The sequence below is a fragment of the Macaca mulatta genome, chromosome 7 (genome assembly GCF_049350105.2).
Source record: "Macaca mulatta isolate MMU2019108-1 chromosome 7, T2T-MMU8v2.0, whole genome shotgun sequence".
NCBI classification, from domain to species: domain Eukaryota; kingdom Metazoa; phylum Chordata; class Mammalia; order Primates; family Cercopithecidae; genus Macaca; species Macaca mulatta.
In genome coordinates, this window is record NC_133412.1 from 165,076,999 (window position 1) to 165,101,575 (window position 24,577).

At 41.0% G+C, this 24,577-nt stretch overlaps 1 protein-coding gene and 1 long non-coding RNA gene across 16 annotated transcripts in view; one reads left to right on the plus strand and one right to left on the minus strand.

Annotated features, from left to right (window-relative positions):
• The window catches only part of TC2N (tandem C2 domains, nuclear), an 87,983-nt gene that overhangs the window by 48,095 nt on the left and 15,311 nt on the right, over window positions 1-24,577 (minus strand). For 2 of the 13 annotated variants that reach the window (XM_077941637.1, XM_028851770.2), the window contains exon 1: window positions 7,778-8,002. The exons of 8 other annotated variants lie outside the window; for them this stretch is intronic. Coding sequence is in view for 1 of the 5 variants with exons in the window: in XM_077941628.1 (XP_077797754.1) it covers window positions 8,098-8,333 (236 nt within the window). In the remaining 4 variants the exon portion in view is untranslated. Of the gene's footprint in view, window positions 1-7,672; window positions 8,003-8,097; window positions 8,920-24,577 lie in introns of those variants that run through there. 3 more of the 13 variants (XM_077941628.1, XM_077941636.1, XM_077941638.1) reach the window with 3 other exon arrangements.
• The window catches only part of LOC114679626 (uncharacterized), a 35,479-nt gene continuing 18,941 nt past the window's right edge, over window positions 8,040-24,577 (plus strand). Inside the window, exons 1-4 of one of the 3 annotated variants that reach the window (XR_013396501.1) lie at window positions 8,044-8,174; window positions 8,679-8,742; window positions 11,932-13,212; window positions 22,702-22,759. This is a non-coding gene — a long non-coding RNA (uncharacterized LOC114679626). Of the gene's footprint in view, window positions 8,175-8,678; window positions 8,743-11,931; window positions 13,213-22,701; window positions 22,760-24,577 lie in introns of all 3 variants that reach the window. The other 2 variants (XR_013396502.1, XR_013396500.1) reach the window with 2 other exon arrangements.

Consider the following 24,577-nt stretch of genomic DNA (forward strand, 5'->3'; position numbering starts at 1 on the left):
TTATATTCTCCTGTTGCATAGTAAAAGGACTATTAAAGATTTTTAGCTCCTTTACATGCCAACCCATGTGTGACTTAGGCATGACGTCACCATTGCACAAATTTTGATTCTATCTTGTTAAAACCCCAGAAAACATTATCATTCTTTTGTACAGTCAGTGTTCATTTGTATTTACAAACATATTTCACCAATTACTTTCCACTTCATTCCTTCTTACATTCCTTCCATTTCATTCTTTCTTGCATCACCAACTATTCATGTATGATCATATTATTTTTGCTAATATCCTTTATGATTACTTCAGTGAAGGTATGTTGGTAGAAAACCCTCTCAGTTGTTGCTGATCTGAAAATGTCCCTGATTTTTATATTTTTTTGTGAAAAATATCAATAACATACAAAAGTATAGCAAATATAAAATAAATCCACATGGACCCATTACTTAGCTTTAATTATTATCAACTCATAGTTAAACTTTTTTCCACAATATCCTCCCACTTCCAGAAATTTTGAAAAAAAAATCAAGATATAATTTTATCTATAAATATTTCAGTATGTATCTCTAATATTTCAGTATGTATCTCTAAAAGACAATATTGAAGAACATCTAATACCAAATATAACTTATATTTATATATTTATACTTATATTGTATATCTCTTTTTAATGCAACTACAGTACCATCACACTTTCAGAAAAATCTATAATTTCTTCATATTATTAGTATTCACATTTCCCCAATTTTCCTATAATTTTTTATAGCTTATTCGAGTGAAATAGGTTTAAATATTTCTTAAATCTCCTTTAATCTACAAGTATCCCTGTAATTATTCTGATGCTGAAACCAGGTCTCTTATCCAATAGAGTGTATCATAATAGGATTTTGCTGATTGCATTCCCATGGTGTCATTCAGCAAATCTCTGCTTATTTTTCTATAAAATTATAGTTCGATCTATAACTTAATGTAATACGGATTTTTAGGTTTGACTTTTTATTTTTATCAAGACTACTCCATAGGTTGTAGGTACATAATGTTCAACTTTTATTTTTTAACAGTGTTAACAACCATTGATCATCACCCTGTATTACTCTCAATGTTAAAGATATTTCCTCTGGTTATGAATTCTAAATTATAAGCTATTTTCTTCAAGACAAAAATATCTTATTCCATTGTCTTCTGTCCCACCATTGTTATAAAGAAGTCAGCTGCCAGCATAACCACTGTTTTTTTGGGGGGAAAAAAAAAATCTTTTGTCTAGGCCCTAAAGCAATGTAAGATTTTTCTCTTTGCCTTTGGTTTTCTTCATTTCACTGTGATGTTTCTAAGTATATACTTTTTCTTGATTGAAATTCATTGAGATTCTTGAATATATGGATTGGTGTCTTTCCTCAGTACTGAAAAATTCTCATTCATTATCTCTTTAAATATTGTTTTTGCCCATTTCTTTTCTCTTTATTTTCTTGCAGAAATTTTTCCTAATTAGTAGTTAAGGTGAAAGATGAGTTTTGAGTTTTTATTACTGCATTTTTCATTAGTAGAAATTACATTTAGTTATTTTTTCAACCTGCTATGTAGCTCTGTCACTTTTTAGACTCCTGATCCCTGAACATATCTTTAAATCTGTCTTTTATATACTTAAACTCAGTCCAGTATAGTTATCGTGATGATCTACGACTGGTTTTTCAAGCTTTTGTAGGTTTATTTCGAGTTTCTATCATTCTGCCAATTCTCGCTCAGGATGTCCTACTTCCTTGTACAGCTGGTTATCTTTGACAATGAATTATTCATTGACCATGAAACTTTACTGGTAGAACTTTTTAAGCTAAAAATGAAAGTGTACTCCAGAGAATATCTGCATTTGTTTACCAGACCATTTTCAATTCATGCGTTGACAAATAACCCAATTCTAAAATGGACAAAGGAATTAGACATTCCTGCAAAGAAGATAGACAAATGGCCAATAAACACATTAAGAAATGCTCAATGCCACTGATCATTAGGAAAATGCAAATCAAAACCATAATGAGATACCACTTCACACACACTAATCAAAAAGACAGACAAAAAAATAACTGTTGGTGTGGCTGTAGAGAAACTGGAACCCTCATAAATTGCTTATGAGAATGTAAAATGGTGCAGCTGTTTTGGAAAACACTTTGGCAACTCCTCAAACACTTCACACAGAGTTACCATATGACCCAGGAATTCCAATCCTAGGTAAATATACCTATGAGAATAGAAAACATATTTCCACACAAAAACTTTTTACACAGATGTTCACAGCAGCATTATTCATAATAGCCAAAAAGTAGAAGCAATCCAAATGTCCATCAACTGATGAATGAGAAAACAAAATGTGGTATATAGCCATATGATGGAATACTATTCAACCATAAAAACAAATGAAGTAATGATTCACACTATAACACAGATAAATCTTGAAAACATTATGCTAAGAAAGAAGTGAGACATAAAAGACCACATATTGTGTGATTCCATTCACATGAAATGTCCAGAATAGGCAAATCCACAGACATGGAAAATAGATTAGTGGTTGCCAGTGACTGAGAAGGAAGAGGCAAATGGGGAATGGCTGCTAATGGGTACGAGGTTTTTTGGGAAGGTGAAAAGAATGTTCTGGAATTATATAGTGATGATAGTTGCACAGCTTCATGAATATACAAAAATAAAACCCACTGAATTGTACACTTTAAAGGGGTGCATTTTATGGTATGTCAGTATCTCAAAAACGAAATGATTTTTTAAATTTACATCTTGAAATATTTTTAGACCATCAAGGTAATATAAAACTTCCCATGGTCTGTTTAGTGGTCACAACTTCCCAAGGACAGGCTTTTTTTTCTTCCTTGTTTTACCTGGCATCAAGGCAACTTTTCTTGCATTCCCTTGAAGGAGGCAGAGTGAGTTTTTCACCCTTTTAGTGACATCACAGCTCTTTGTGGTCCCAGAATTAGTCTCTTAGCCTACACTGAATGAACCCTGGGCTGACTTCCAACTATCCTTGGTGACATGCAAATCTACCAAGTTCCTATTCAAATCCATCAAGTTTCCCCAGTTTAGCAAATGCCCTCAGGGCAAACAAGACTTAAAGCCTCCTTTAGTCTCTCATACGTTCAGCTTTCTCTTAGATTTTGGCATATTAATTCCTATCTTTTGAATTGTTTTTTAAATACAGCATTCTTAGCTGTTTTCAGCTAAGGCTGTCCAATACCTCAACTTACACTGTTCCCAAAATGCAAATCCTGTATTTACTTTTCAAGTTAAAATTAATTCTAGTGAGTAAGGAAAGGATTTGCAGTCCGATATAGTCTACCTTAGAGTAGCCTCGGTATTATTTATGATTTCAGGTGATTACAGTAGATATTTAAGAATTAAATAACACATTTTATTCCTTTTAAAAAGAAAAAAATTAAACATTAATTTGAGGAGCAGTCTAATCTAAAAGAAGCATGGGTGGATAACTTGTTCTCACTTTCAAGTATCAATGTGCTTTAAACAGCTAAAGTAAATAAGACTGTGGTAAGGATACACAAACAGATCTGTTTTAGAAAGAGTAGCTTGGAAACAACTACACATATATGGAAGTTTGATCTATGATACTTGTAGATCACTGGAATGAAAAACAGAATATTCAGTTCTATAATGCTGGGAAAAACTGATTAGCCATATGGGAAAAAAAGAAATTGGACCCCCACTTCACACCACACAAAAATCAGTTCTACAAGGATTAAGGACACAAATATGAAAGACAACTTTTTAAATAAACTTTCTTTTTTAGAGTAGTTTTAGAATCACAGTAAAATTGAGAAGGTACAGAGATTTCCCATATACTCCCTTGCTTTTAGTAGAAAATATCAGACTATATTTTTATAATCTCAGGGCAGGTAAAGATTTGTTAAACAAGATGCCAAAAGCACAAACCATAAAAGAAAAAGTTGACATAGTCAACTATATTCAATTATAAAATGTGTTAATCAAAAGACACTATAAAGAAAGTAAAAGACAGGCTGCTCACTTGGAGAAAAAGAAATGTGCCACATACATAACTGACAAGGGATTATATACATATCCAGAATATATAGAGCTTCTATTACAGAAATCCATTTTTTAGACGTAAAAATAGAGTGCTCACGCCTGTAATCCCAGCACTTTGGGAGACCGAAGCGGGTGGATCACCTGAGGTCAGGAGTTTGAGACCAGCCTGGCCAACATGGTAAAAACCTGTCTCCATTAAAAATACAAAAAAGTAGCCAGACATGGTGGCACGCACCTATAATCCCAGCTAGTCAGGAGGTTGAGGCTGAAGAATCGCTTGAACCCAGGAGGCAGAGATTGCAGTGAGCCAAGATCATGCCATTGCACTCCAGCCTGGGCAACAAGAGCAAAACTCCATCTCAAAAAAAACAAACAAAAAACAAAAACAAAAACAAAAAAATCCATGCTTTAAAGTAAAAAACAAAAACAAACCAAAAAAATGGCAAAAGACATAAACACCCACAGAACATAAACTATGAAAGGTTCAACATCACCAGTAATTAAGGAGATTTAAATTAAACCCCCAATGGGATACAATTTCTCACTCACCCGATTGTCAAAAAGAAAAAAATTTCAGGTAATTATGAATGTAGAAACGTCTTACTCGTTGCTTAAAAAGGGAACAAAGTGAACACTTACATCCTGCTTGTGAGGGTATAAACTGGTACAGCCACTTTATAAAACAATCCAGTATTTTCCAGAAAAACTGAGGGTTCTTAAAATTATGAACACAAAGAGACATGAATTAGAAGGGTCACTTAAAAACAGATTTTAGTGGAAAAAAATAAAAATTAAATTTAAAAGCAAAAAAATTTTTAAAAGACTGAAAACATCCTAAATATCCATCCACAGGATAATGGATAAAGAGTGGTAAAGTCACACAATGAAATTATGTACAGCAATAAAAAGTGAACAAACTATAACACATCAGCATGAAGAAATCTCACAGATAGAATGTGCAAAAAGCAAAGCCATAGGAATCACATAGTAGAATATCATTTGTTCAGTAGGCTGAACAACACAGTGTTTGGAATGCATAGACATGTGGTAAAACCATATAGAAAATCAAGGAGAGTGGAAAGAAAAAGATATAATCAGGAAGAATACACAGGTTGGCTTCAAAAAATGTTGGTTATGTATTATCTCTTAAGCAATACATAGGCACAAGGGTATTTATTTTATTTGTATTCTCTGAATCTGTAGATGTGTCAAAAGTACTATTTTGCACATATGAAATAATTTCTCACTTAAGAAGTAAATAAATGGTTGTGGTACAAAACATCAAAAATTCAGAAAACTATATGAATAAAATAAAAATTATCCATAATTACATTACCCTGAAATAACTATAGTATTTGAAGGAGGTAAATATACTTAAATGATGTGTCTTTCTTCTTTATTTTTATTTAATCTGTTTTAAAGCTTTATTGAGGTATAATTTACCTACAATAAATTTCACATATTTAAAATGTATAATTAAATGAGTGATATATATACAAATAAATACATACACACACATTGGTGGAAGCATCATCTCATCAAGAAAATGAATATATCCATCATCCCCTAAAGTTTCTTCACACCTCTTTTGAATCCATCCCTCCTTACTTTCTCTTTCCCCTACCCCCAAGTAACCATTGATGTGTTTTCCATCACATTAGTTTGCATTTTCTAGAATTTTGTTTGGTATATGTTTTGGCATAGCTTATGCGTATGTTTTACTTTCGCAGACAATGCCAAAAAGTTTTCCAAAATGATTACAGCAATTTACATTTCCACCAGCAGATTATGAGACTTCCAGTTGCTCCACATCCTAATCAGCACTTGGTTGCCAGCCTTTTCCATTTTAACCATTCTTTTCATATTCCTAAGGAAAATACTCATAAAATGATTTGTCTGAACTGTTGAGCAACAAAAAAATCAAACTTTCAACGAAGAACTGAAGTGAAACTCATTACACAGAAATTTTAATCTAAGAGCCATTTCCCCTGAATGCATAATAATAATTGAAGCAAAGGCCCTAAATGATATATGCCTCACAGATTCTGATTGAGTCCCAACACCTGATTTCTACACAAGATCTTTAGAAGAACCATTGGGACATACATAAAAGAACCGCATAACTTAAAAGCAAGTTGGGAACATCAACGTACTGGAACTCAGGTAAAATAGAGTCCAACACAGTTTATATGTGTGACTTAAACACCTGTAACACCTGAACCCAACACACCAAACAAAATACCACTAAAATCGTGTTCATAATTTGGATGGGCAGGGCATAACTACTTTATCACGAATAGTTCTTTTCAATATGTTCAGCTTCTTGCTCTCAGCTTTTGCTACTTAACCATGAGACAGGAACAATATTATGAAATGATGCACTTCATTTTTAAAATTTGTAACTATTATGGATAACATAAAGGTAGTTTCTTTTCTTTCTTTCTTTTTTTTTAATCATCTCCCTAATCAATGGATCGCCTCTCCTTCTAACCTTTATTTCTCAAAATACAGATTCTAAACTCACATTTACTTGTGAGTGCAGAATCACTATTCTCTCCTCAGATTCATTCAAACTTGGCTTCTACCCTTATGCTGTACTTAAATTATGTCTGCTGAGGTTAAAGCCCCCCTCCTAACTTCCAAAGCCAATAGGTGTAATCAGTTCTTGACTCCCAGATAGACTTCTCTCCTTTTTAAAACTCTCCTCTCCTGGCTTCTATGAGACCACTGCCTCCTAGATTTCCTCCTTTCCTGATGCTCCTCCTCAGACTCCTTGGCTGTCTCTACCCAGCATTAAGTGATTAACTGCCTACCTAAAGGGAGAACTAGAATAATATTTTAATAACAAAGGCAATCTTTTTATATGCTGTATTTTAAATGTTCTAAAGAAATCAGTGCTCTTGGTTTGGCATCTATCTTGTCTCTACACAGACGTCTATCGGTGTGCACTATAGCCCACAGTTCATCCACAGTATCTTCCCGTAAAGAAAAGCATAGCAAAGGAAAACCTGGAAGAAACAGAAGCCAAATCTAAAACCTAGCTGGGTAGATTGTGGTTTGCAGACACCACAGTAAAGTGACACTTTTAACACCCTTTCGCCACTTCACAAAGTTTCAGAAACATCACAGGTAAAAACTCTGCGAAGTTCTTCTCATCACACCCCGCCAGGGAAAGGAAATTCGCTTCTCTCTTTCCGCAAAGCCCAGAGCCCACCTGGACGCGCCGTCGGAAGCCCGAGCACGCAGCAGGGAGCGGGGCGCGCGGCCGTCCCCGCCGGGGCTGGGGTCTCGACCGTCCCTGGTCACGGGTCCCCCTAGGCAAAGCCGCCCACTTGGGCAGCGAGGGACCCAGCCTCGCCTCGTCGCCCACCCCGGTGCCCTCCAGACCACCGCGCTTGCAGCTGTCGCGGGGCCTAAAGCTCCCTCAGACCCCCGCGACACAGGCGTCGCTGAGGAGACATGGAAACATCCCCGGGGCCCGACCACGGCCCCATTTTAGAAAAAGTTAAGGACAAAAGAGACAGAACGGGCGCTCACCGCCAGCCCGCAAGGCCGGGCCGCCCCGACAGGCGCCCCCCACAGCCCTGAGCGAGCAGCCAGCTGGGAGAAGCGCACCTGAGCCACGCCGCGCTCTTCCCCGCCCGGGTCCCGCCGCCCTCCTCAGGGTCTCCACGTCCCACGCTCGCGCTGAGGCGGCGCAGCGCGACCGCGGCTGGTTACCTGCTGGAGGCAGTGGGCGCTCTGCTGTCGCCGCCCGCGGGAACTGTGACTCCGGTCACCTCGCGCGGCCGCGCCTCGAGTTCCCACCCTCCCCAGGGCCTCCCCAGCCCTGTCACTTACCCCCTCCCCTCCACTTCCCTCCCCATCCCCACTCCAACACCACCCACCAGGGCCGCCCTGCCCCGTGGGACGGGCGCGAAGGGGCGAGGCAAGGCGGGGAGGGGCGGGGCGAGGCGGGGCGGGGCAGGGCGGGAAGTGGAGTGGCGCGAGGGGCTGGGCGCGGAGGGGCTGGGCGCAGAGGGGCGGGGCCTCCCGCGTACCTGAGACGAGCTGCGCCTGCGTCTTCCGCGACTCCGTGCTTGGCAGCCCCTTCTGGGAAGGTGTAAAATGCCGCCAGGTATGGGGTGTGTTGTGGGAGAAGAAGGGAGACAAGCGGTAGGAGGGGGACAGAGGGGAAGCTATTGGCCTGGTGAAACTTCTCTGACTTGGGTAGGCAGGAGCAGTCTTTCTGGCTGGAGATGTTTCTGCACACTTTTCTTAGAAGCGGAGTAGGCATGTTATTACTTGACTTTTAGAGTTTTTATAAAAAGTCTAATTTATAAAGTCTAATTTATAAAGTCTTTGAGGATCAGCCCTGCTCTCTTCGCTTTTGTTGCTTTCTATCTGCTACTGCCTTGCCATCATGGGTGTCTTGGAAAGAATATTAAATGTATCCACCACCGCACCTCGCACCCCGGATTCTGAGGGAATCCCCTCTAACCCTGGCAAAGCGGGGGACTGGCCCTTTTCTCTGGGCTTCCTTGGTGGAAATCTCAGCACTGCTTGGAAAGTTGTTGAATGAGTTTCCTAGATTGTATGATGAAGAATGGCTCAGCATTTTTTGTTTGTTTTGTTTTGACAGAGGGTCTGTCGCCCAGGCTGGAGTGCAGTGGCCGCTCATGGCTCAGTGCAGCCTCGACCTTCAGGTCTGAAGTGATCCTCCCGCCTCAGCCCCTCCCCCAAGCAACTGGGAATACAAGCGCGAGCCAGCATGCCAGGCTAATTTTTTAATTTTTTGGTAGAGATGAGGTCTCATTATGTGGCCCAGGCTAGTCTCGAACTCCTGGACTCACGTGATCTTCTCACGTCTGCCTCCCAAAGTGCTGGGATTACAGGCATTGAGCCACGGTGCCGGCCTGGGTGGTGGGACTATAAAATCGAAAGAAAGATTCATACTTTTCTTGCTGGAGAGCAGTCTTTCCCAGAGTGAGTTCTGTCCATCTCAAGGTCCTAGAGATGCTGGAGTGGGGGTAGGGGTAGATCCCCAGATCACATTAATCTGGGGGAAAGAGACACACAATACTTGTTTTCCTTGAGATTCACAATGCATGCTAGCATTTTACAGACCTAAGAACCATGTTTTACTTTCTTTGATCCTGCATCTCCCAAATGTGTTTGACCATAGAACTCTTTTCTTGAGAAATGCCTATTTCCAATCTTGGGCATTAGTGTTTCAACAAATACTTTGAAAACCACTGCTTTCAAGTCCTAGTAAGCTCACCTTTAATAATGTATCACCACTGTTTGCAAAGTTCTGCACTGTTTACACAAAGGTTTCATGAGTCATTTCATTTAATCCTGGAAATTGCAATGTAGCTGTTATTATCTTCATTTTGCTTTTGAAAATATTTAAAGGTTAGACAACCTGTTAGTGGTTGCCCAAACATACAGTCAAGATTTGAATCTGAACTTTGAACTCCAAGGCATTTTAGACTAATATTCTTTCTCTCTCTCTCTGCTCTCTCTCTCATTTGTTCCTTTTTTTTTTTTTTTTTTTTTTTGGACAGGCTCTCACTGTTGCCCAGACTGGATTGCAGTGGCACAATCATAGCTCACTGCTGTCTCAAACTCCTGGGCTCCAGCCATCCTCCCACCTCAGCCTCCCAAGTGTGCTTGGACTACAGGCACATGCCACCATGCCTGGTTACATTTTTTAATTTTTTTATAGAGACAGGGTCATGCTTTGCTGCCCAGGCTGATCTGAAACTCCTGGCTTCAAGCAATCCTCGCGCCTCAGCCTCCCAAAGTGCTGGAATTACAGGCATGAGCCACGGTGCCCAGCTTCCCTTGCTACCTAAGGAGAGCACATCCTTGGTTAGAAATTACTGGATTCGTGTGTTAGTTGAATCTTCTCAAGGGCAAGACCATAAGTTTACCTATATTTTACTTCCTTACAGCACCTGACTTAGTGCAGGGCACAAAAGTGTCATTGAAATGTACTGAATGAATGAAGGAGGAATGAATGCTCGATAACTACTAATTGAAGTGAGCTGATACTTGGTTCCTTAAATGAACACCTTTAACAACCTCTTTGCTGATGCAGAAGTACCAAGAGCAGGAGCTTCCCTAATTGTTCCCAGTTTTCTTCCCTAGTCCATCTTAAAACACTTTCCTAGAAGAATCCTCTCTATTGACAGATACAGTTTTTCTTGTAAAATCATGAAGCCAATTCCTTTGTTTTCCTTGAAATGGGCCTCCTTCCTGTTCTATCTGAGGCAAGGCTACATGAATGGAGGGTATTGTACACCTTTCTTTGTGCTCTTATTTCTAATCTCTTCCCACAAAAGGATTGTCCTCAAAATATTATGAACAGGTTTTTGTTTGTTTTTTAATTTAGCAATTTTATATTATTTGAAGCTGATCTAAGGAGAAAAATAGACTGGTCAATATGGATAACGTGGCTGCTTAGATATACTGTGTGTATCAATTCTTTCATTTGATAGAGAAAATCACATAATTCCTACTCTAAACCCCTATTCATTCTTTATTTAATGCAGTTTAGAAGTGCTTTGTGACTCAGCCCAAGCCTACCTCTCCAGCCTTATCTCCCAGTATTTCCATCACACCTTTTTGACCTACTGAAGGAATTGCAGTTCCCTAAACTGTCAAATTTGCACATACCATTCCCTCTACCTTTCTCTTATGAGTATCAACTAGCAAACTCATGTTCATCCAACCAAAATACCACCTCTTCTAGACAATGAAACCCCACAACTCCCATTCCTGACTCAATTAGGTGCCATTTCCCAGCATAACCACCACAATCCATGTGTATGTCTATCATGGTGCCTATGTAATAGCTGCAATTACTGGCTTCTTTTCCCACTTCCCTCTAGATACATTCCAAGTGAGTTACCAATGGGCAGGAATGATGACTTCAACCTCTATTTCCTGACCACACAGCATAGCACTTAACATAGAAGGCACTCAACAATTTGTTGAATAAATGAAAACATAGCTTCAAAAGAGTATGAATTCCTAGAGTGCTTGTGAAATAATTTTACAAATAAATGGTCATGAATATAGTGGGTAGCAGACAGATGTTTGCTTCTCTCAAAATTATTTCCTTCCTATTTTCTGCCTTAGAACATAACAGCAGAAGCCTATACATATTCATTCATTTCATGTATTTGTTCAAAAAATATTTCTGAGTGCCTACCATATAACAGATGCAGTCCTAGGCACTTGCTTCAGAGACAAAGTGACATTTTAGAAATATCATGGATGCTCACCAAACCTCAATTCTTCTCCCTGGGCATGAAGCTAAACTGCTTTGCCCATTCACTCCCCTTGCATCTAGATAAGGTCATGTGGCCAGTTCTGACCAATGGAATTTGAGCAGAAATAGAGTTTTACTTTTGCATCTAGGCAACTAAGAACAGGTGAGCCTTCACCCTACTCTCTCCCTCTTTCCATTCCATGACAACCTTGGACTAAACCATGGTAACCATTGCTAAAGCTCACAATATGACAAGATGGGAGAAATATCTGTGTCCTTGATTGGCTTCATGGAACAAAGCTCTCACCACTGCCCACTAACTTTGATTGGATGGTGATGTGAGTGAAAAATATACTTTATTGTGTTAAGCCACTAGTATTTGGGGTTTTTTTTTCCCAACACCTAGCTTTACCTACTCTGATAGGCACTGTCATGGATGATGACATATAGATTACATTAAACATATCAAAAAAATGTTTCTCATGCTATCGGCATTCTACGGGAGACATAGAACATGAAAATTTATCAAGGAGTGTATTAAAGTCATAGAAAATTTAAGTTTGTCCCAAGTAGATAAAGAAAAATCTTTGTGGATACATAGCTCTCTATCTTTCAGGTGGCCACCTTATGAGAATGCTGACATCTTCACCTGAAAGCAAGCACAGAGTCACCATCATGCCTTCTTCATCATCTTTATCTGCACTTCTCTCTCTCTTTCAAGCACTTCGAAGGGTTTCCCTGAGTGGGCTTCAGGAGATCCAGTGTTACTCAAAGTCTAGTATATATTTGGGAGAAGAGAGAAATAAAAAGGCTAGGCTCTAAAGGGTCTTGAATATCTTACTGAGGAATTTGCCCATTAATCCACAGGATACATAGTCGAATAAGCTAGGAACTATTTGTAGTGAGATGAGTTGCTTTTTTCTTTTTTCATTCCCTCCCTCATCATCTTCTTACCTGGATAACTGTTACCCACCAAACTAAGGTAACAATGGGATAATGCCTGGTCACAGATGCTCCACCAAGAGAACTAATCATGAAAGTCTCATTTCTCAGTGCCCTCCCACAAAGCCCTTCCTCAAAACACCCGTCTGCCTCCTCCAAACCCCACTAATCAATGAAACTTCATAGCACTAAAAGGCTGACACAGTTGTATTAGAGGTCTAAATGAAAAATATTCAGCACCTAGAGCAGGAGGCAATAGCACCAGTGGGGTCAAAGGAAATCTATGAAGGAGGAAACAAAGAGAGAATCCAAAAACAAAAGGTTTTCCACCAACCACATGATTGGCTCACCCAGGCTGAGCAACTGGTCCAAAGAGGATGAGAGCACATGAAACTGATCAGGATTCAAGAACAAAGGCCCCAAACTCACTGAGAAGAGCAGAGAAACATCTAAACCCCTACTTCTGTGACCTCTGTATGGACTGGAAGAAATGACTCAAACCTGAAGCAAATGACCCTGCATTCTTCTGGACCCATGTCAACTTGCTTAAATTGGAACTCCATTTCCCCAAATTTATTTCCCTACATGGTTACAAGTTAGGTTGGCCAAAAAGAAGAATTGAGGCAAGATTTGGAAGGTGAAAGTGGAGCAGAGCCACTCCCTCTGAAGATCCTTGTGACTACACATGGTGGTAGACACACAGAGATTCTGGCAGGTTCCAGCTCGTCCTCCTCCCCATGTCTAGCTCTTCTTTCCAACTCCAGTCCCTGCTGGCCAGAGGACCCAAGATGACTCCAGAGCTTGGTGGGAGACCTCCAGAAGTATCAGCTATCTATGGACTTTTCCACAGCTCCTCTCCTGGGTACCACTCCAGCAGTTAGACATGTGCGGCTTCCTAGAATCATTACAAGTTCTGGCCTTACAAGTCCACCTGTACAGGACTTCAAGATGGCTGGTTAGTGACTTTTCTCTAATCCTTCAATTCTGCTTTCAGACCTTTACTTCACCAGTTTCTCACATAATTCTGCAAGAGATTAGTCTCTTATCAGTAAGATTCTAGTGGTTCTGCTTCCCTGATTAAACCCCTCTAATACACCATTCATGTTCTTGGCTACCTAGCAATAAGATTATGTGGATTGTACTACCCTTCCCTTCCACCTTTTTTGTTTTGTTTTGTTTTTTAGACAGGGTCTGGAGTGCAGTGGCGTGATCATGGGTCACTGCAGCCTCCACCTCCCAGGCTCAGCTGGTCCTCCCGTCTCAGCCTCCTGAGTAGCTGGGAGTATAGATATGCCAACACACCTGGCTAATTTTTTTTTTTTTTTTTTTTTTTGTAGAGACAGGGTTTTACCATGTTGCCCAAGCTGGTCTCAAACTCCTGAGCTCAAGCCATCTGCCCACCTTGGCCTCTCAAAGTGCTGAGATTACAGGCATAAGCCTCCATGCCCGACTTCCTTCTCCTACACTATTAAAGGCCAAGTGCTGAAATTATTTATATATAGGAACTACAGAAATTTGGGTAACAATTATGCCCTGGTAGTAGTCTCCCCATAAGAGGGTGACTGGTTGCCCACTGCCTTCACATTGAATTTACGTAATAGAAGAACTGACTTTCAGTTTTTCAAGCTTAGAAACTTGCTCCTTTTCTCTTTTAGCATACTGAGTAAATCTCTCTTGAAGAAGGAAGTTTGGTCAGGCTCACCAGAAGTAGACAACAGTATGTCTGTCTATTAATATAGAATGAGAAATAGGATTGTTGCAAGGCCCAAACATGTGTATTTTTTTGCCAAAACACTATGCCCTGAAGAAATAGCTATCCAGGAAGCTAAATGATAACCAAAAGGTTGCGTGATCAGGGAAATGGAATGAAAATTAGGAGAGTTGGGAGTAATATTGAATGTTAGCATTGAGTTATGATAGCTACCATCAATACTACAGAAGGGACTAACCTGTCAAAGTTGCAGATAAGCTATGTGGTTCCACTTTCTGGAGCCACAGTCCTAGTCATATTCCTTCTTTTTAGTAGGTTACAGTATTGGCCCCAGGACTTCATCGTGTACTGTATCCATGCCCATATCCAAAGCCTATGACTTTGAAGTTCCTTCCACTGAAGGAGTGGAGTTTATTTCCCTACCCCTTGATTTTGGGTTCAGCCATGTGACTTGCTTTCGTCAATAGAATGAAATGGAAGTAATTGTGTTCAAGTTCTGCACTTAGGCCTTAAGAGACTTCATGTGTTTCTGCTTGCCTTCTTGTACTTCTACAAATGCTAGAAGACTTCCCTGGGCCAGCCAGCTGGTCCAAGGAGGGTAAGACACCCTAAAGCAGAGTCATGCCAGGTAAACCCAGCTTAGAACAGCTAATCCCCAGCTGCCCAGCAAGCATGAGAAATAAAAGATTATTTTTTTTTTTTTGGTACCATGGCATTTTGGGGATATTTGTTACACAGAAATAGTGACCTGACATATCCTCCCACCATGATTTTCTGGAATAGGGAAAATCTAACCCCGTCATGGCCCCAGAGTTCCAGACCAATGTTCCCAGGACTCCTCTCCCAAGTCACTAGGCAGCACCAATTTAGCCAATGGTAAGTTAAAAGATTCAGTTTCTCACACTCAATACAATTCTACTTGGAATTTTCTGTCCTTTGGGTTAGATATAAAATCTAAATATTTGTTAATAGCAGAGATGAGAAAGATTTAACAACTTTTCAGAAAGTTACTTCTGAATATTAGTGATTGTACATGCCACTCAAAATCACTGTGTGAAATAACATTCGAAGCCTATCATTTGTAACTTCTGCTTTCATCAGAGCTTTAGGAAAATACCTATGCCCAGCAAAAACCCCAGGCAGTTTTAGGACGCCAAAGCTTTCTTCATCTGTCTTTAAACCCGCTCCACATCCATAAAGATAATTCATGAATAAATGTGGTTGGCAGATGAACCAAATATTCAAGGACATCTTTTTAAAGCCTTTAGTTAAGACCTTTCGTTTGTTAGTTTACACATTAGTCTCTCTATGAATTAGAAGTGGAGGGAGGGGCTCAAAATGCTTTATAATCCTATTTTTTTCAGACATTCCTTCTTTCTCCACCACTCCCAGCCCTTCACTATCTTCCTCCACCCTTCTAGCTTATGACAGGACTAATGATGTTGGGATAGTTTTTGAGGAAATGTGGGAGGTCTGTAATACATTTCCTACTTGACGTGGGTTACATTTTTACCAGAAGAAAGGAAAAGAGAAAACAATGCAAATATATTTCCAGCACAGCTGGGCGGCAGCTCCATAAAGTGGCTTTTAAAGAGCTATCCCATTGCCCTGCGAGTTGACAGCACTCCAGGGAGGGGACAGGGTCTGTGAGGGCCAGAGAGGCATACCCTTCCATTCCTGAGAAACATCCCCTCAGGAAACGATTTGGCATTTCCTACAAAACATGAACTTGTTTGGCAGCCTGACCAACTCATCACCCCTGTTCATCTCATATTGCATGCCTGATTAATAACAATGACATAGTGAATACAACTTCAGTAGGAAAGGGGGGAGGAAGAGCCAAACAACACCGTTGTCAAACAAACACGCATGCGCACGTGCCCACAGACTCACTCACACACCCCAATATATAAAGCCACTCTTTAAATGTTGGGAAATATAAAAATGCTTCCATCAAAACCATATTATGGGCCCAATGTGGTGGCTCATGCCTGTCATCTCAGCATTGTGGGAGGCCGAGGTGGGCAGATCGTGAGGTCAAGAGATCGAGACCATTCTGGCCAACGTGGTGAAACCCCGTCTCTGCTAAAAATACAAAAATTAGCTGGGCGCCGTGGCACATGCCTGTAGTCCCAGCTACTCGGGAGGGTGAGGCAGGAGAATCGCTTGAACCCAGGAGGCGGAGGTTGCAGTGAGCCAATATTGCACCACTGCATTCCAGCCTGGGTGACAAAGCAAGAGTATGTCTCAAAAAAAAAAAAAAAAAAAAAAAAAAAAGCCATCTTATGTTACTGGGAGGGACCAGGGTTGAAGATTACTTCCTTTCTCCCATCCAAATAGTACATCGACATACTTGGGGATGATAATAGCTGTCATTCTTCATGGACCTACTACGTGCCAAACACTGTGTTAATGGTCCATATAAATAAGTGTATATACATTGGCTGGGTGCGGTGGCTCATGCCTGTAATCCCAGCACTTTGGGAGGCTGAGGAGGGGGTGGATCACTTGAGGTCAGGAGTTCGAGACCAGCCTGGCCAACATGGCAAAACCCCATCTCCACAAAAAATTAGTGACGTGGCGCACACCTGTAATCCCACCTACTTGGGAGGCTGAAGCAGGAGTATCACTTGAACCCAGGAAGTGGAGGTTGCAGTAAGCAGAGATGGTGCCACTGCACTCCAGCCTGGGCAGCAGTGTGAGTGAAACTCCATCTCAAAACAAATAAATATGTTTATACATCTAGTTTAATTCTTGCAACAACCATTTAAGAATTAGTAGGCATTATCTAGAGGTTACAGATAAGTAACTTTTTCAAGATCACAAAGAAGTAATGGTACAGATTGGACTTGAACCCAAAGCTAGGTGTGACTCTAAAGCTCAAGCTCCTTTTGTTAAGTCACAGATTTAGTTGGTAAATTGTAAAGCCTAGACTTAGGGTTGCTTCCTTACTCAAAGCCCAATGAAATTGTCATCTCTTCTGTGGGTTCTTGCCTTGTTCTGGACAAAATTCTTATGGTTACAAATAACAGAAAACCTCTCCAATTAGCTCAAGTAAAACTCAGGGAATGGTATTCTACTCCTACCCTTACTTTGGGTAAGAAAACAATGGGAACATATTCAGAGAACTGAACAAGCAGGCATCAGAAAGGGCAGGAGCTAAGGTAGCCCAGACACCCTTCAGCCTCGCATTTCATGGAGACTGCTTCTTTTTGCACACCTGCACATCCCAATCAGCTTATCTGAGTCACCATTCTCTCAAAGCTGCAGTCTACACCTGATTCTCTAATTACTTCCTCGATGGTATATTTGTCCAGCCTTTGGGCTCAGGACCCATCTTAGAAGTAAGTGCTTCTCCCCAGTTTTCTGGGGACAAATCTGATTGGCTCAGCTCATATTTTCCGACCAGGCCACACACAAAGTACAAATTGCTGGCTGGTCTATGGTTGGGCACCCGTTGGTCAGATGTTCGCCCTGGTCCACTCAGAGGTAGCTGGGGAGGAGAGGGTGAAGGGATCTGCTGCTGCACCTCTGGGCAGGGAAGTACCCTGAAATCCAGCAGATAGATGCTTAGCTCTTTCTCTCCTTTCTTTTGTAAGACTGTCACACCTGCATTAGGATTGAATTTTAAGTAGCCTCCCATTGCTCTCCAACTGCCCTCTATTTGTTTTCTAGATTCTTGCAGTAACATCTTGTTGTGGTTCTATCTGCAATGCCTTATCAGAGTGCTAAAAACACAGTGGACCCTAAAAAATGATTTGTTGTATTTAGGTAGAGTTCATCGTGGAAAGGACCAAGACAGAAGATCAATAATTTTTTTTTTAAATATTTTCCCTTGTCCACCAAAAGATCATCAAAACTAGAGAGAATATCAAATGCCTGGTGACAAGTCTTCGGCTGCACTGGCTTCACAAGAGCTTATGTGGAGAAGAAAAAGAATTTGAGCCAGAGCAACGAAACTCTAAAGTTGTTTCCAGCTCTCTTACCAAAAGAGGCATCCAGCCCAATAGCTCTCAACCTGGAGTAAAGCTCCCACGTGCCAGGTGGAGCATCCTTGCTTTGATTCCATCCCTTTACTCCCATTCAGAGAATTCTATTTGAATTTAAGTAAATGACTCTTCTGCTATTATTGTGGTAAGCTTGATTCTGCTGTGATTAGAAAAGAACAAAAAATGAACAATTGCAAAACCTTTGTGTTAAATTACTGGTAACAAATTACCAGTAACTTTGTTACAATTGGCATTGTGACTGAGAGCTGTTAGTTAAGGACATTCTGCTGCCCGCAGCTGAGGTGACACTAACTGTATCAATAAGGATGTTTTCAGCCCCAAATAAACAGAAAACCCAATTCAAAAAGGATGCTTTCAGCCCCAAATAACAGAAAATCCAATTCCAATGGTCATAAAAACAAGGAAGGCCGGGCGTGGCGACCCATGCCTGTAATCCCAGCACTTTGGGAGGCCGAGGTGGGTGGATCATGACGTCAGGAGATCGAGACCATCCTGGCTAACACGGTAAAACTCCATCTCTACAAAAATACAAAAAATTAGCCGGGCATGGTGGCAGGCGCCTGTAGTCCCAGCTACTCGGGAGGCTGAGGCAGGAGAATGGCGTGAACCCAGGAGGCAGAGCTTGCAGTGAGCCAAGATCATGCCACTGCACTCCAGCCTGGGTGACAGAGCAAGACTCCGTCTAAAAAAAAGGAGGCTGGGTGTGGTGGCTCAGGCCTATAACCCCAACTCTTTGGGAGGCCAAGGCAGGTGGATCACCTGAGATCAGGAGTTCAAGACCAGCCTGGCAACATGGTGAAACCCCATCTCTACTAAAAAATACAAAAATTACCCGGGCATGGGGGTGGGCACGTGTATGTAATCCCAGCTACTCAGGAGGCTGAGGCCAGAGAATTGCTTGAACCCAGGAGGCGGAGGTTGCAGTGAGCCGAGATCATGCCACTGCACTCCAGCCTAGGCAACAGAGCAAGACTCCATCTCAAAAAAAAAAAAAAAAAAAAGGAAATGTTTTAGTTTCTGTAATGGTTTAAATTGTCCACAATTCTTTGAAACTCCTTTCAACAAAAGCTGGAAACTGTGTCCTCTGAACTGCATCTAGGCTAACCATAGTGACTGATCAACCAGCAAAGTACAGTGAAAATGATACTATATGATGGCTGATGGTAGGTCATAAAATGTGATGCAGTTTCTACATAGTTATCTTTGTGTGCTTACTCTTGGAATTCAGCCACCATGCTGTGAGGAAGCCTGCGCAGTTTGTGGAGACCCACATGAAGAGGGCCACGTAGAAAGGAATGAGGCCCATGACCTTCACATCTGACTGAGCCAGCATTGACTTTCCAGTTTGTGAGGGAGCCGTCTTGGAAGTGGATTACCCCGGGTCCTGGCTAAGCTGCGCCACCTCACCCCTTGTCGAGTAGATCCAAGCCTTTCCCACTCAGCCCTGCCCACATTGCAGATTCATAAACTAAATAACGATAAAATGCAGTTGTTTTGAGCCACTGTTTGGGAAAAGTTTGTTGCACAACAATAGATAACTAATATGGTTAACCTATGAGGAAATCCAAAGATAGATCAGCCTTCAGACTCATTTATTTCCAATTCAACCATTTAGCATTGAGTGTTTTCCTTCCCTTTTCTCTGTTCTGCATTGTGTAAGTTTCGTCCTTAATCTAGTTCCATTTGTGGTTGTAGAATGACTGCCAGGGGAAGACCCTCCTCCTTCAACTCAGGTGAAGAGAATAGAATAAATTCTCCTGGAATGCTCTTAAGAGAAAGTCACTTTCCCAGAAGCCAGCAAACCTCTCCTCTTATCTCTTTGGCCAGAATTAGGTCACATGCTTACTTCTGAACCAATACTGGCAAAGAGGATAAGATATCATTTTGACTGATCAGGCCTATCCCTTAAATTGAGACCAGTTTCCCAAACCACATGGCTGCTGCTTATGGGATAGAATGGATGTTGGGAAAGTCGCTTCACCAATTTAAGATATCTGAAAGAAGGGACAGGTAAATGAGAAAACCCTCAGGTGGTGACCAGCCCAGGCACATAACTAAGAGAACCCACAGGATTAGGAGTATCCTGGGTAAACCAGTCGAGGGTCTAGCATGATACAGATTGTCTACTTTGAAGACCCACGTGACTGCAGATCCTCCCTTTTCCCCTTTTCTGGCATTTCCTATTTTTGTTAACTGCCTTACCTTCTTCAGCCATCTGCATATTTATTCCAGCTCCCTTGCCTAGTGGGAGGAAAATGCACTATTCAACTTCTGGTAACTTTATTCCAATTTCTTTCTGAAGAAAAACCTCCTGACATATGTAAGGGTTGGTCTCATTATTTTTCCCATTTTTGCCAATGAAATAACTAAGGCTTTATGATAGTCTTGGGAAGATTACTTCTCCTCCCTGGATCTGTCTACTCACATGAAAAATGAAGGGAGTAGACCAGAAGATTAATAACCTCTCAAGCTCCAGGAGTTTCTGTACTCTTCCTCCTGTCTTTTCCAAGATGACTTCAGCCGTGGCTGAAAATTCGTGTCGTTTGTTGCTGCGATGCTGTATGCCTAGCTCTTCTTCGTAGTCATCATCTCTCCAACATTCACTATTTTGCTTTCACTGCTTTGGGCCATATGCAAATCCTGCCTTCCTTTTTCACTTTTTGGGCAGGCTGTCACTAAAAGTAATGAGGATTCCTTAATTTTCTACATGGCTTTTTCCTGTTTCTACCTTTGACCTTGTGCTGCCTCCGTTAAACACAGCACAACAGTGTAATGGAGTTCAGCGAACATTTCATTTCCAGAAATTTAATAGGATATTTCATGAAAAAAACATTTGTGTGAATTAAGTATAGGAGACAGAGTCGACATCTGCTTTTAGTCTCATCATGAGGCCCACTATTCCTCCATTCCAAAGTTGCGTGGCCGCTGTGACTTCCCACTATTGCACTTCCCCAGTCAGAGTTGATTGGTTCATGAGATGGTATCTAACCCAAGGCGATCAATCAAAATCCTTCCCTAGAATTTTTTTTTAAACTATAACTAGAAAAAAACAGTCAGTCCTCTTTGTAGTAACAGAAGACACTTTAGGTAGAAGAGGTCAATCCATAATAACAGACTGTGAAGTTGATGTGCCGAGAGAAGTAAAGATAAGAGATGGTGAAGGATTCCAAAGGCATTAGATTTCTTGGTTGCATTCTTGGTTGAATTCACCTCTACTTTTCCCCTAGTACTAGTACACAAACCACACCAGGTATAAGCCCATAACTAATATATTTTACCTAAGTTAATACATGTTTAGTTCTTGTCACTTAAACACAAGAGATTTAATATGAGTACTGAGAAAACTGTGTCCCTATAAGATTCTTTAGAACTGAGTCTAGCATTTTTATTCGACTGTGATTTGCATACATTTTTATTTTCTTTAATTGCTTGCCTCTGAGTATTTGTTTATGGCATTAAAGATTGGGTTTAGAGGCCAGGCACAGTCACAGCGGCTTATGCCTGTAATCCCAGCACTTTGGGAGGCCGAGGTGGGTGGAGCATCTGAGGTCAGGAGTTTGAGACCAGCCTGGCTAACATGGTGAAACACTGTCTCTACTGAAAGTACAAAAAATTAGCTGGGCGTGGTGGCATGCGACTGTAATCCCAGCTACTCAGGAGGCTGAGGCAAGAGAATCACTTGAACCTGGGAGGTGGAGGTTGCAGTGAGCCCAGATCACGCCATTGCGTGCCAGCCTGGGCAAGAGTGAAACTCCATCTCAAAAAAAGAAAAGAAAAGAAAAGATTGGGTTTAAAAAATGGGATTTAGAGGCAGAAAACCTGAGTTGAAGTTCGGGCATTAATACTTTTTAAACATGATGACATTGCAAGAGCTTCCCTGAGCCTCAATCTCTTTCCTAAAAAAAAAAATAGAAAAAAAAAGGGACAATTAAAATTGTTGCCTTAGCAACCTCTCAGAGTCATGATGATAATCAAAATAAAAATTGGGGAGGTATGGGGCCATATTCATCTTTGCATTTCCAACGTCTACTTTAAAGCCTAGGACAGTGTAGTACATACTGAATAAATATTTGGTGAATGAAAGAAAAAACACAAAAGTATTTTATACACTATAAAGCGGGGATCCCCAAACCGCTGGCCTTGGATCAGTACCAGTCTGTGGCCTATTAGGAACCAGGCCACACAGCAGGAGTTGAACAGCAGGTGAGCAAGTGAAGCTTCATCTGTATTTACAGCCTCTCCCCATCACTCATATTGCCACCTGAGCTCCGCCTCCTGTGAGATCAGTGGCAGCATTAGATTCTCATAGGAGCACAAACCCTACTGTGAACTGCACACATGAGGGATCTAGGTTTCATGCTCCTTACGAGAATCTAATACCTGCCCAGGCACAGTGGCTCACGCCTGTAATCCCACCACTTTGGGAGGCCAAGGCGGGCAGATCGTGAGGTCAGGAGTTCAAGACCAGCCTGGCCAACATTGTGAAACCCCTTCTCTACTAAAAATACAAAAATTAGCCAGGTGTGGTGGTGGGTGTCTATAATCCCAGCGACTCAAGAGTCTGAGGCAGGAGAATTGCTTGAATTTGGAAGGTGGAGGTTGCAGTGACCCGAGATTGCACCACCGCACTCCAGCCTGGGTGACAGAGCAAGACTCCATCTTGAAAAAAAAAGAAAACAGTTCTAATGTCTGATGATCTATCACTGTCTCTCATTACCCCCAGGTGGGACCATCTAGTTGCAGGAAAACAAGCTGAGGGCTCCCACTGATTCTACATTATGGTGAGATATATAATTATTTCATTATATATTATAATGTAATAATAGAAATAAAGTTCACAATAAATGTAATGTGCTTGAATCATCCCCAAACCATCCCCTCACCCCTAGTCCATGGAAAAATTGTCTTCCATGAAACTAGTCCTGCTGCAAAAAGATTGGGGACCACTGTTCTAAAGGACTATTTAAATGCGAATTATATAATGAAGACCACTTTACAATAATATAGGGTGTGTATAAATATTAATATTGGCAACTTACGTTGGTCTTGGGCTGAATGACAATTTCAGTGTCATGAACAGAGCTTCCTGTAAACAAACTGCAAAGTGAGTGGAATTTGTGGACAGTACCTCTCCAACCTTTCTTTGGTTGTTCTCCCTCTGTTTGGTCTAAATAGTGTCTCTGGTCCCAAGTTCTGTAAGTGGCCAGTGCTCTAGAGCTGTTTGATGCTGTTGCGGTAGCATCGGAATGAAGAAGTAGGTTTTAAAAATCACCTAAGGCTCTTTCACTTATAATTAGCACATAACCTTACCTGTCCCTTTGAAGTATCACTATGGCTGAGGCTCCCACAAAATTCTCAGGCTGAAAATTGCTTATTTATAGCTCCTTTTTCTCTTCCCAAATGCCTATGTAAAATTATTCAAAGAAGACATGCAGATCCAAGAAGCACACTAGCCTGGTGCCATTCAGCATATGGGCAAACAGACCTCCACACTGTATTATGCCACCAGTGTTTATCCTGAATCATCATGAAGTAAAACTCTATACATGGAGTCTAGCTACTAAGACAAAAAGTGGTCCACACTTTACTTTTAGCATCCATCAAAATGAATAAAGTTATTTAAAGGTTTAGTGCTTCAAAAAATATTATCTGAATTATCTGAAGTACATTTCCCAAAATGATTCATTTTCTAACTATTCAAGATAGCCTTAGCTTTCAAGTATCATTGCTCATTCAATGGTTCAATAAGTTAATCACGGGTTCTAGATTCCCATAATGTAAATTTCACAATCCTTAACATTATACAGTAGGTGAAAACAGACAGCCTCCCAGCAATAGGCATATTCTATTGGAATAAAAATGCAGCCAGGCGTGGTGGCTCATGCGTGTAATCCCAGCACTTTGGGAGGCCGAGGTGGGCAGATCACCTGAGGTTGGGAGTTCGAGACCAGCCTGACCAACTTGGAGAAACCCTGTCTCTACTAAAAATACAAAAAAAAATCAGCCAGGCATGGTGTTGCATGCCTGTAGTCCCGGCTACTCGGGAGGTTGAAGCAGGAGAATCGCTTGAACTCGGGAGGCGGAGGTTGTGGTGAGCGGAGATCATGCTATTTCACTCCAGCCTGGGCAATGAGAGTGAAACTCCGTCTCAAAAAAAAAAAAAAAAAAATATATATATATATATATATATATATATATATATATATATATATGCTCTGCCTCACTAGCCTTAACTTTTTCAATTGGGAAACCTGTCTTTGATCACATTTCCTAAAGCAAAGATTGTTGTGAAAGAATAGATTATCATGAATTTTTGAATTTTGTTACCCCCACCAATAGATCACTAACTTGTTGTTTAAAACAAATGATCTCCCACTTTCCTACCTTAATAGATGTAATATAATGTGTGTGCTTTAATCTTTGCTTGACCAGTGAACCATACCATATCAAGAAAGTTGCATGATATGTTTGAGGAACTGAGAGGGCCAGAGCCACTGGAGCAAGAGAAAGAGAGAGAGAAGGGTAGGAAGAGAGGGCAGAAGAACATGGGGTAGAGTTGGCCTGGCCCAGTGGCTCACGCCTGTAATCCCAGCACTTTG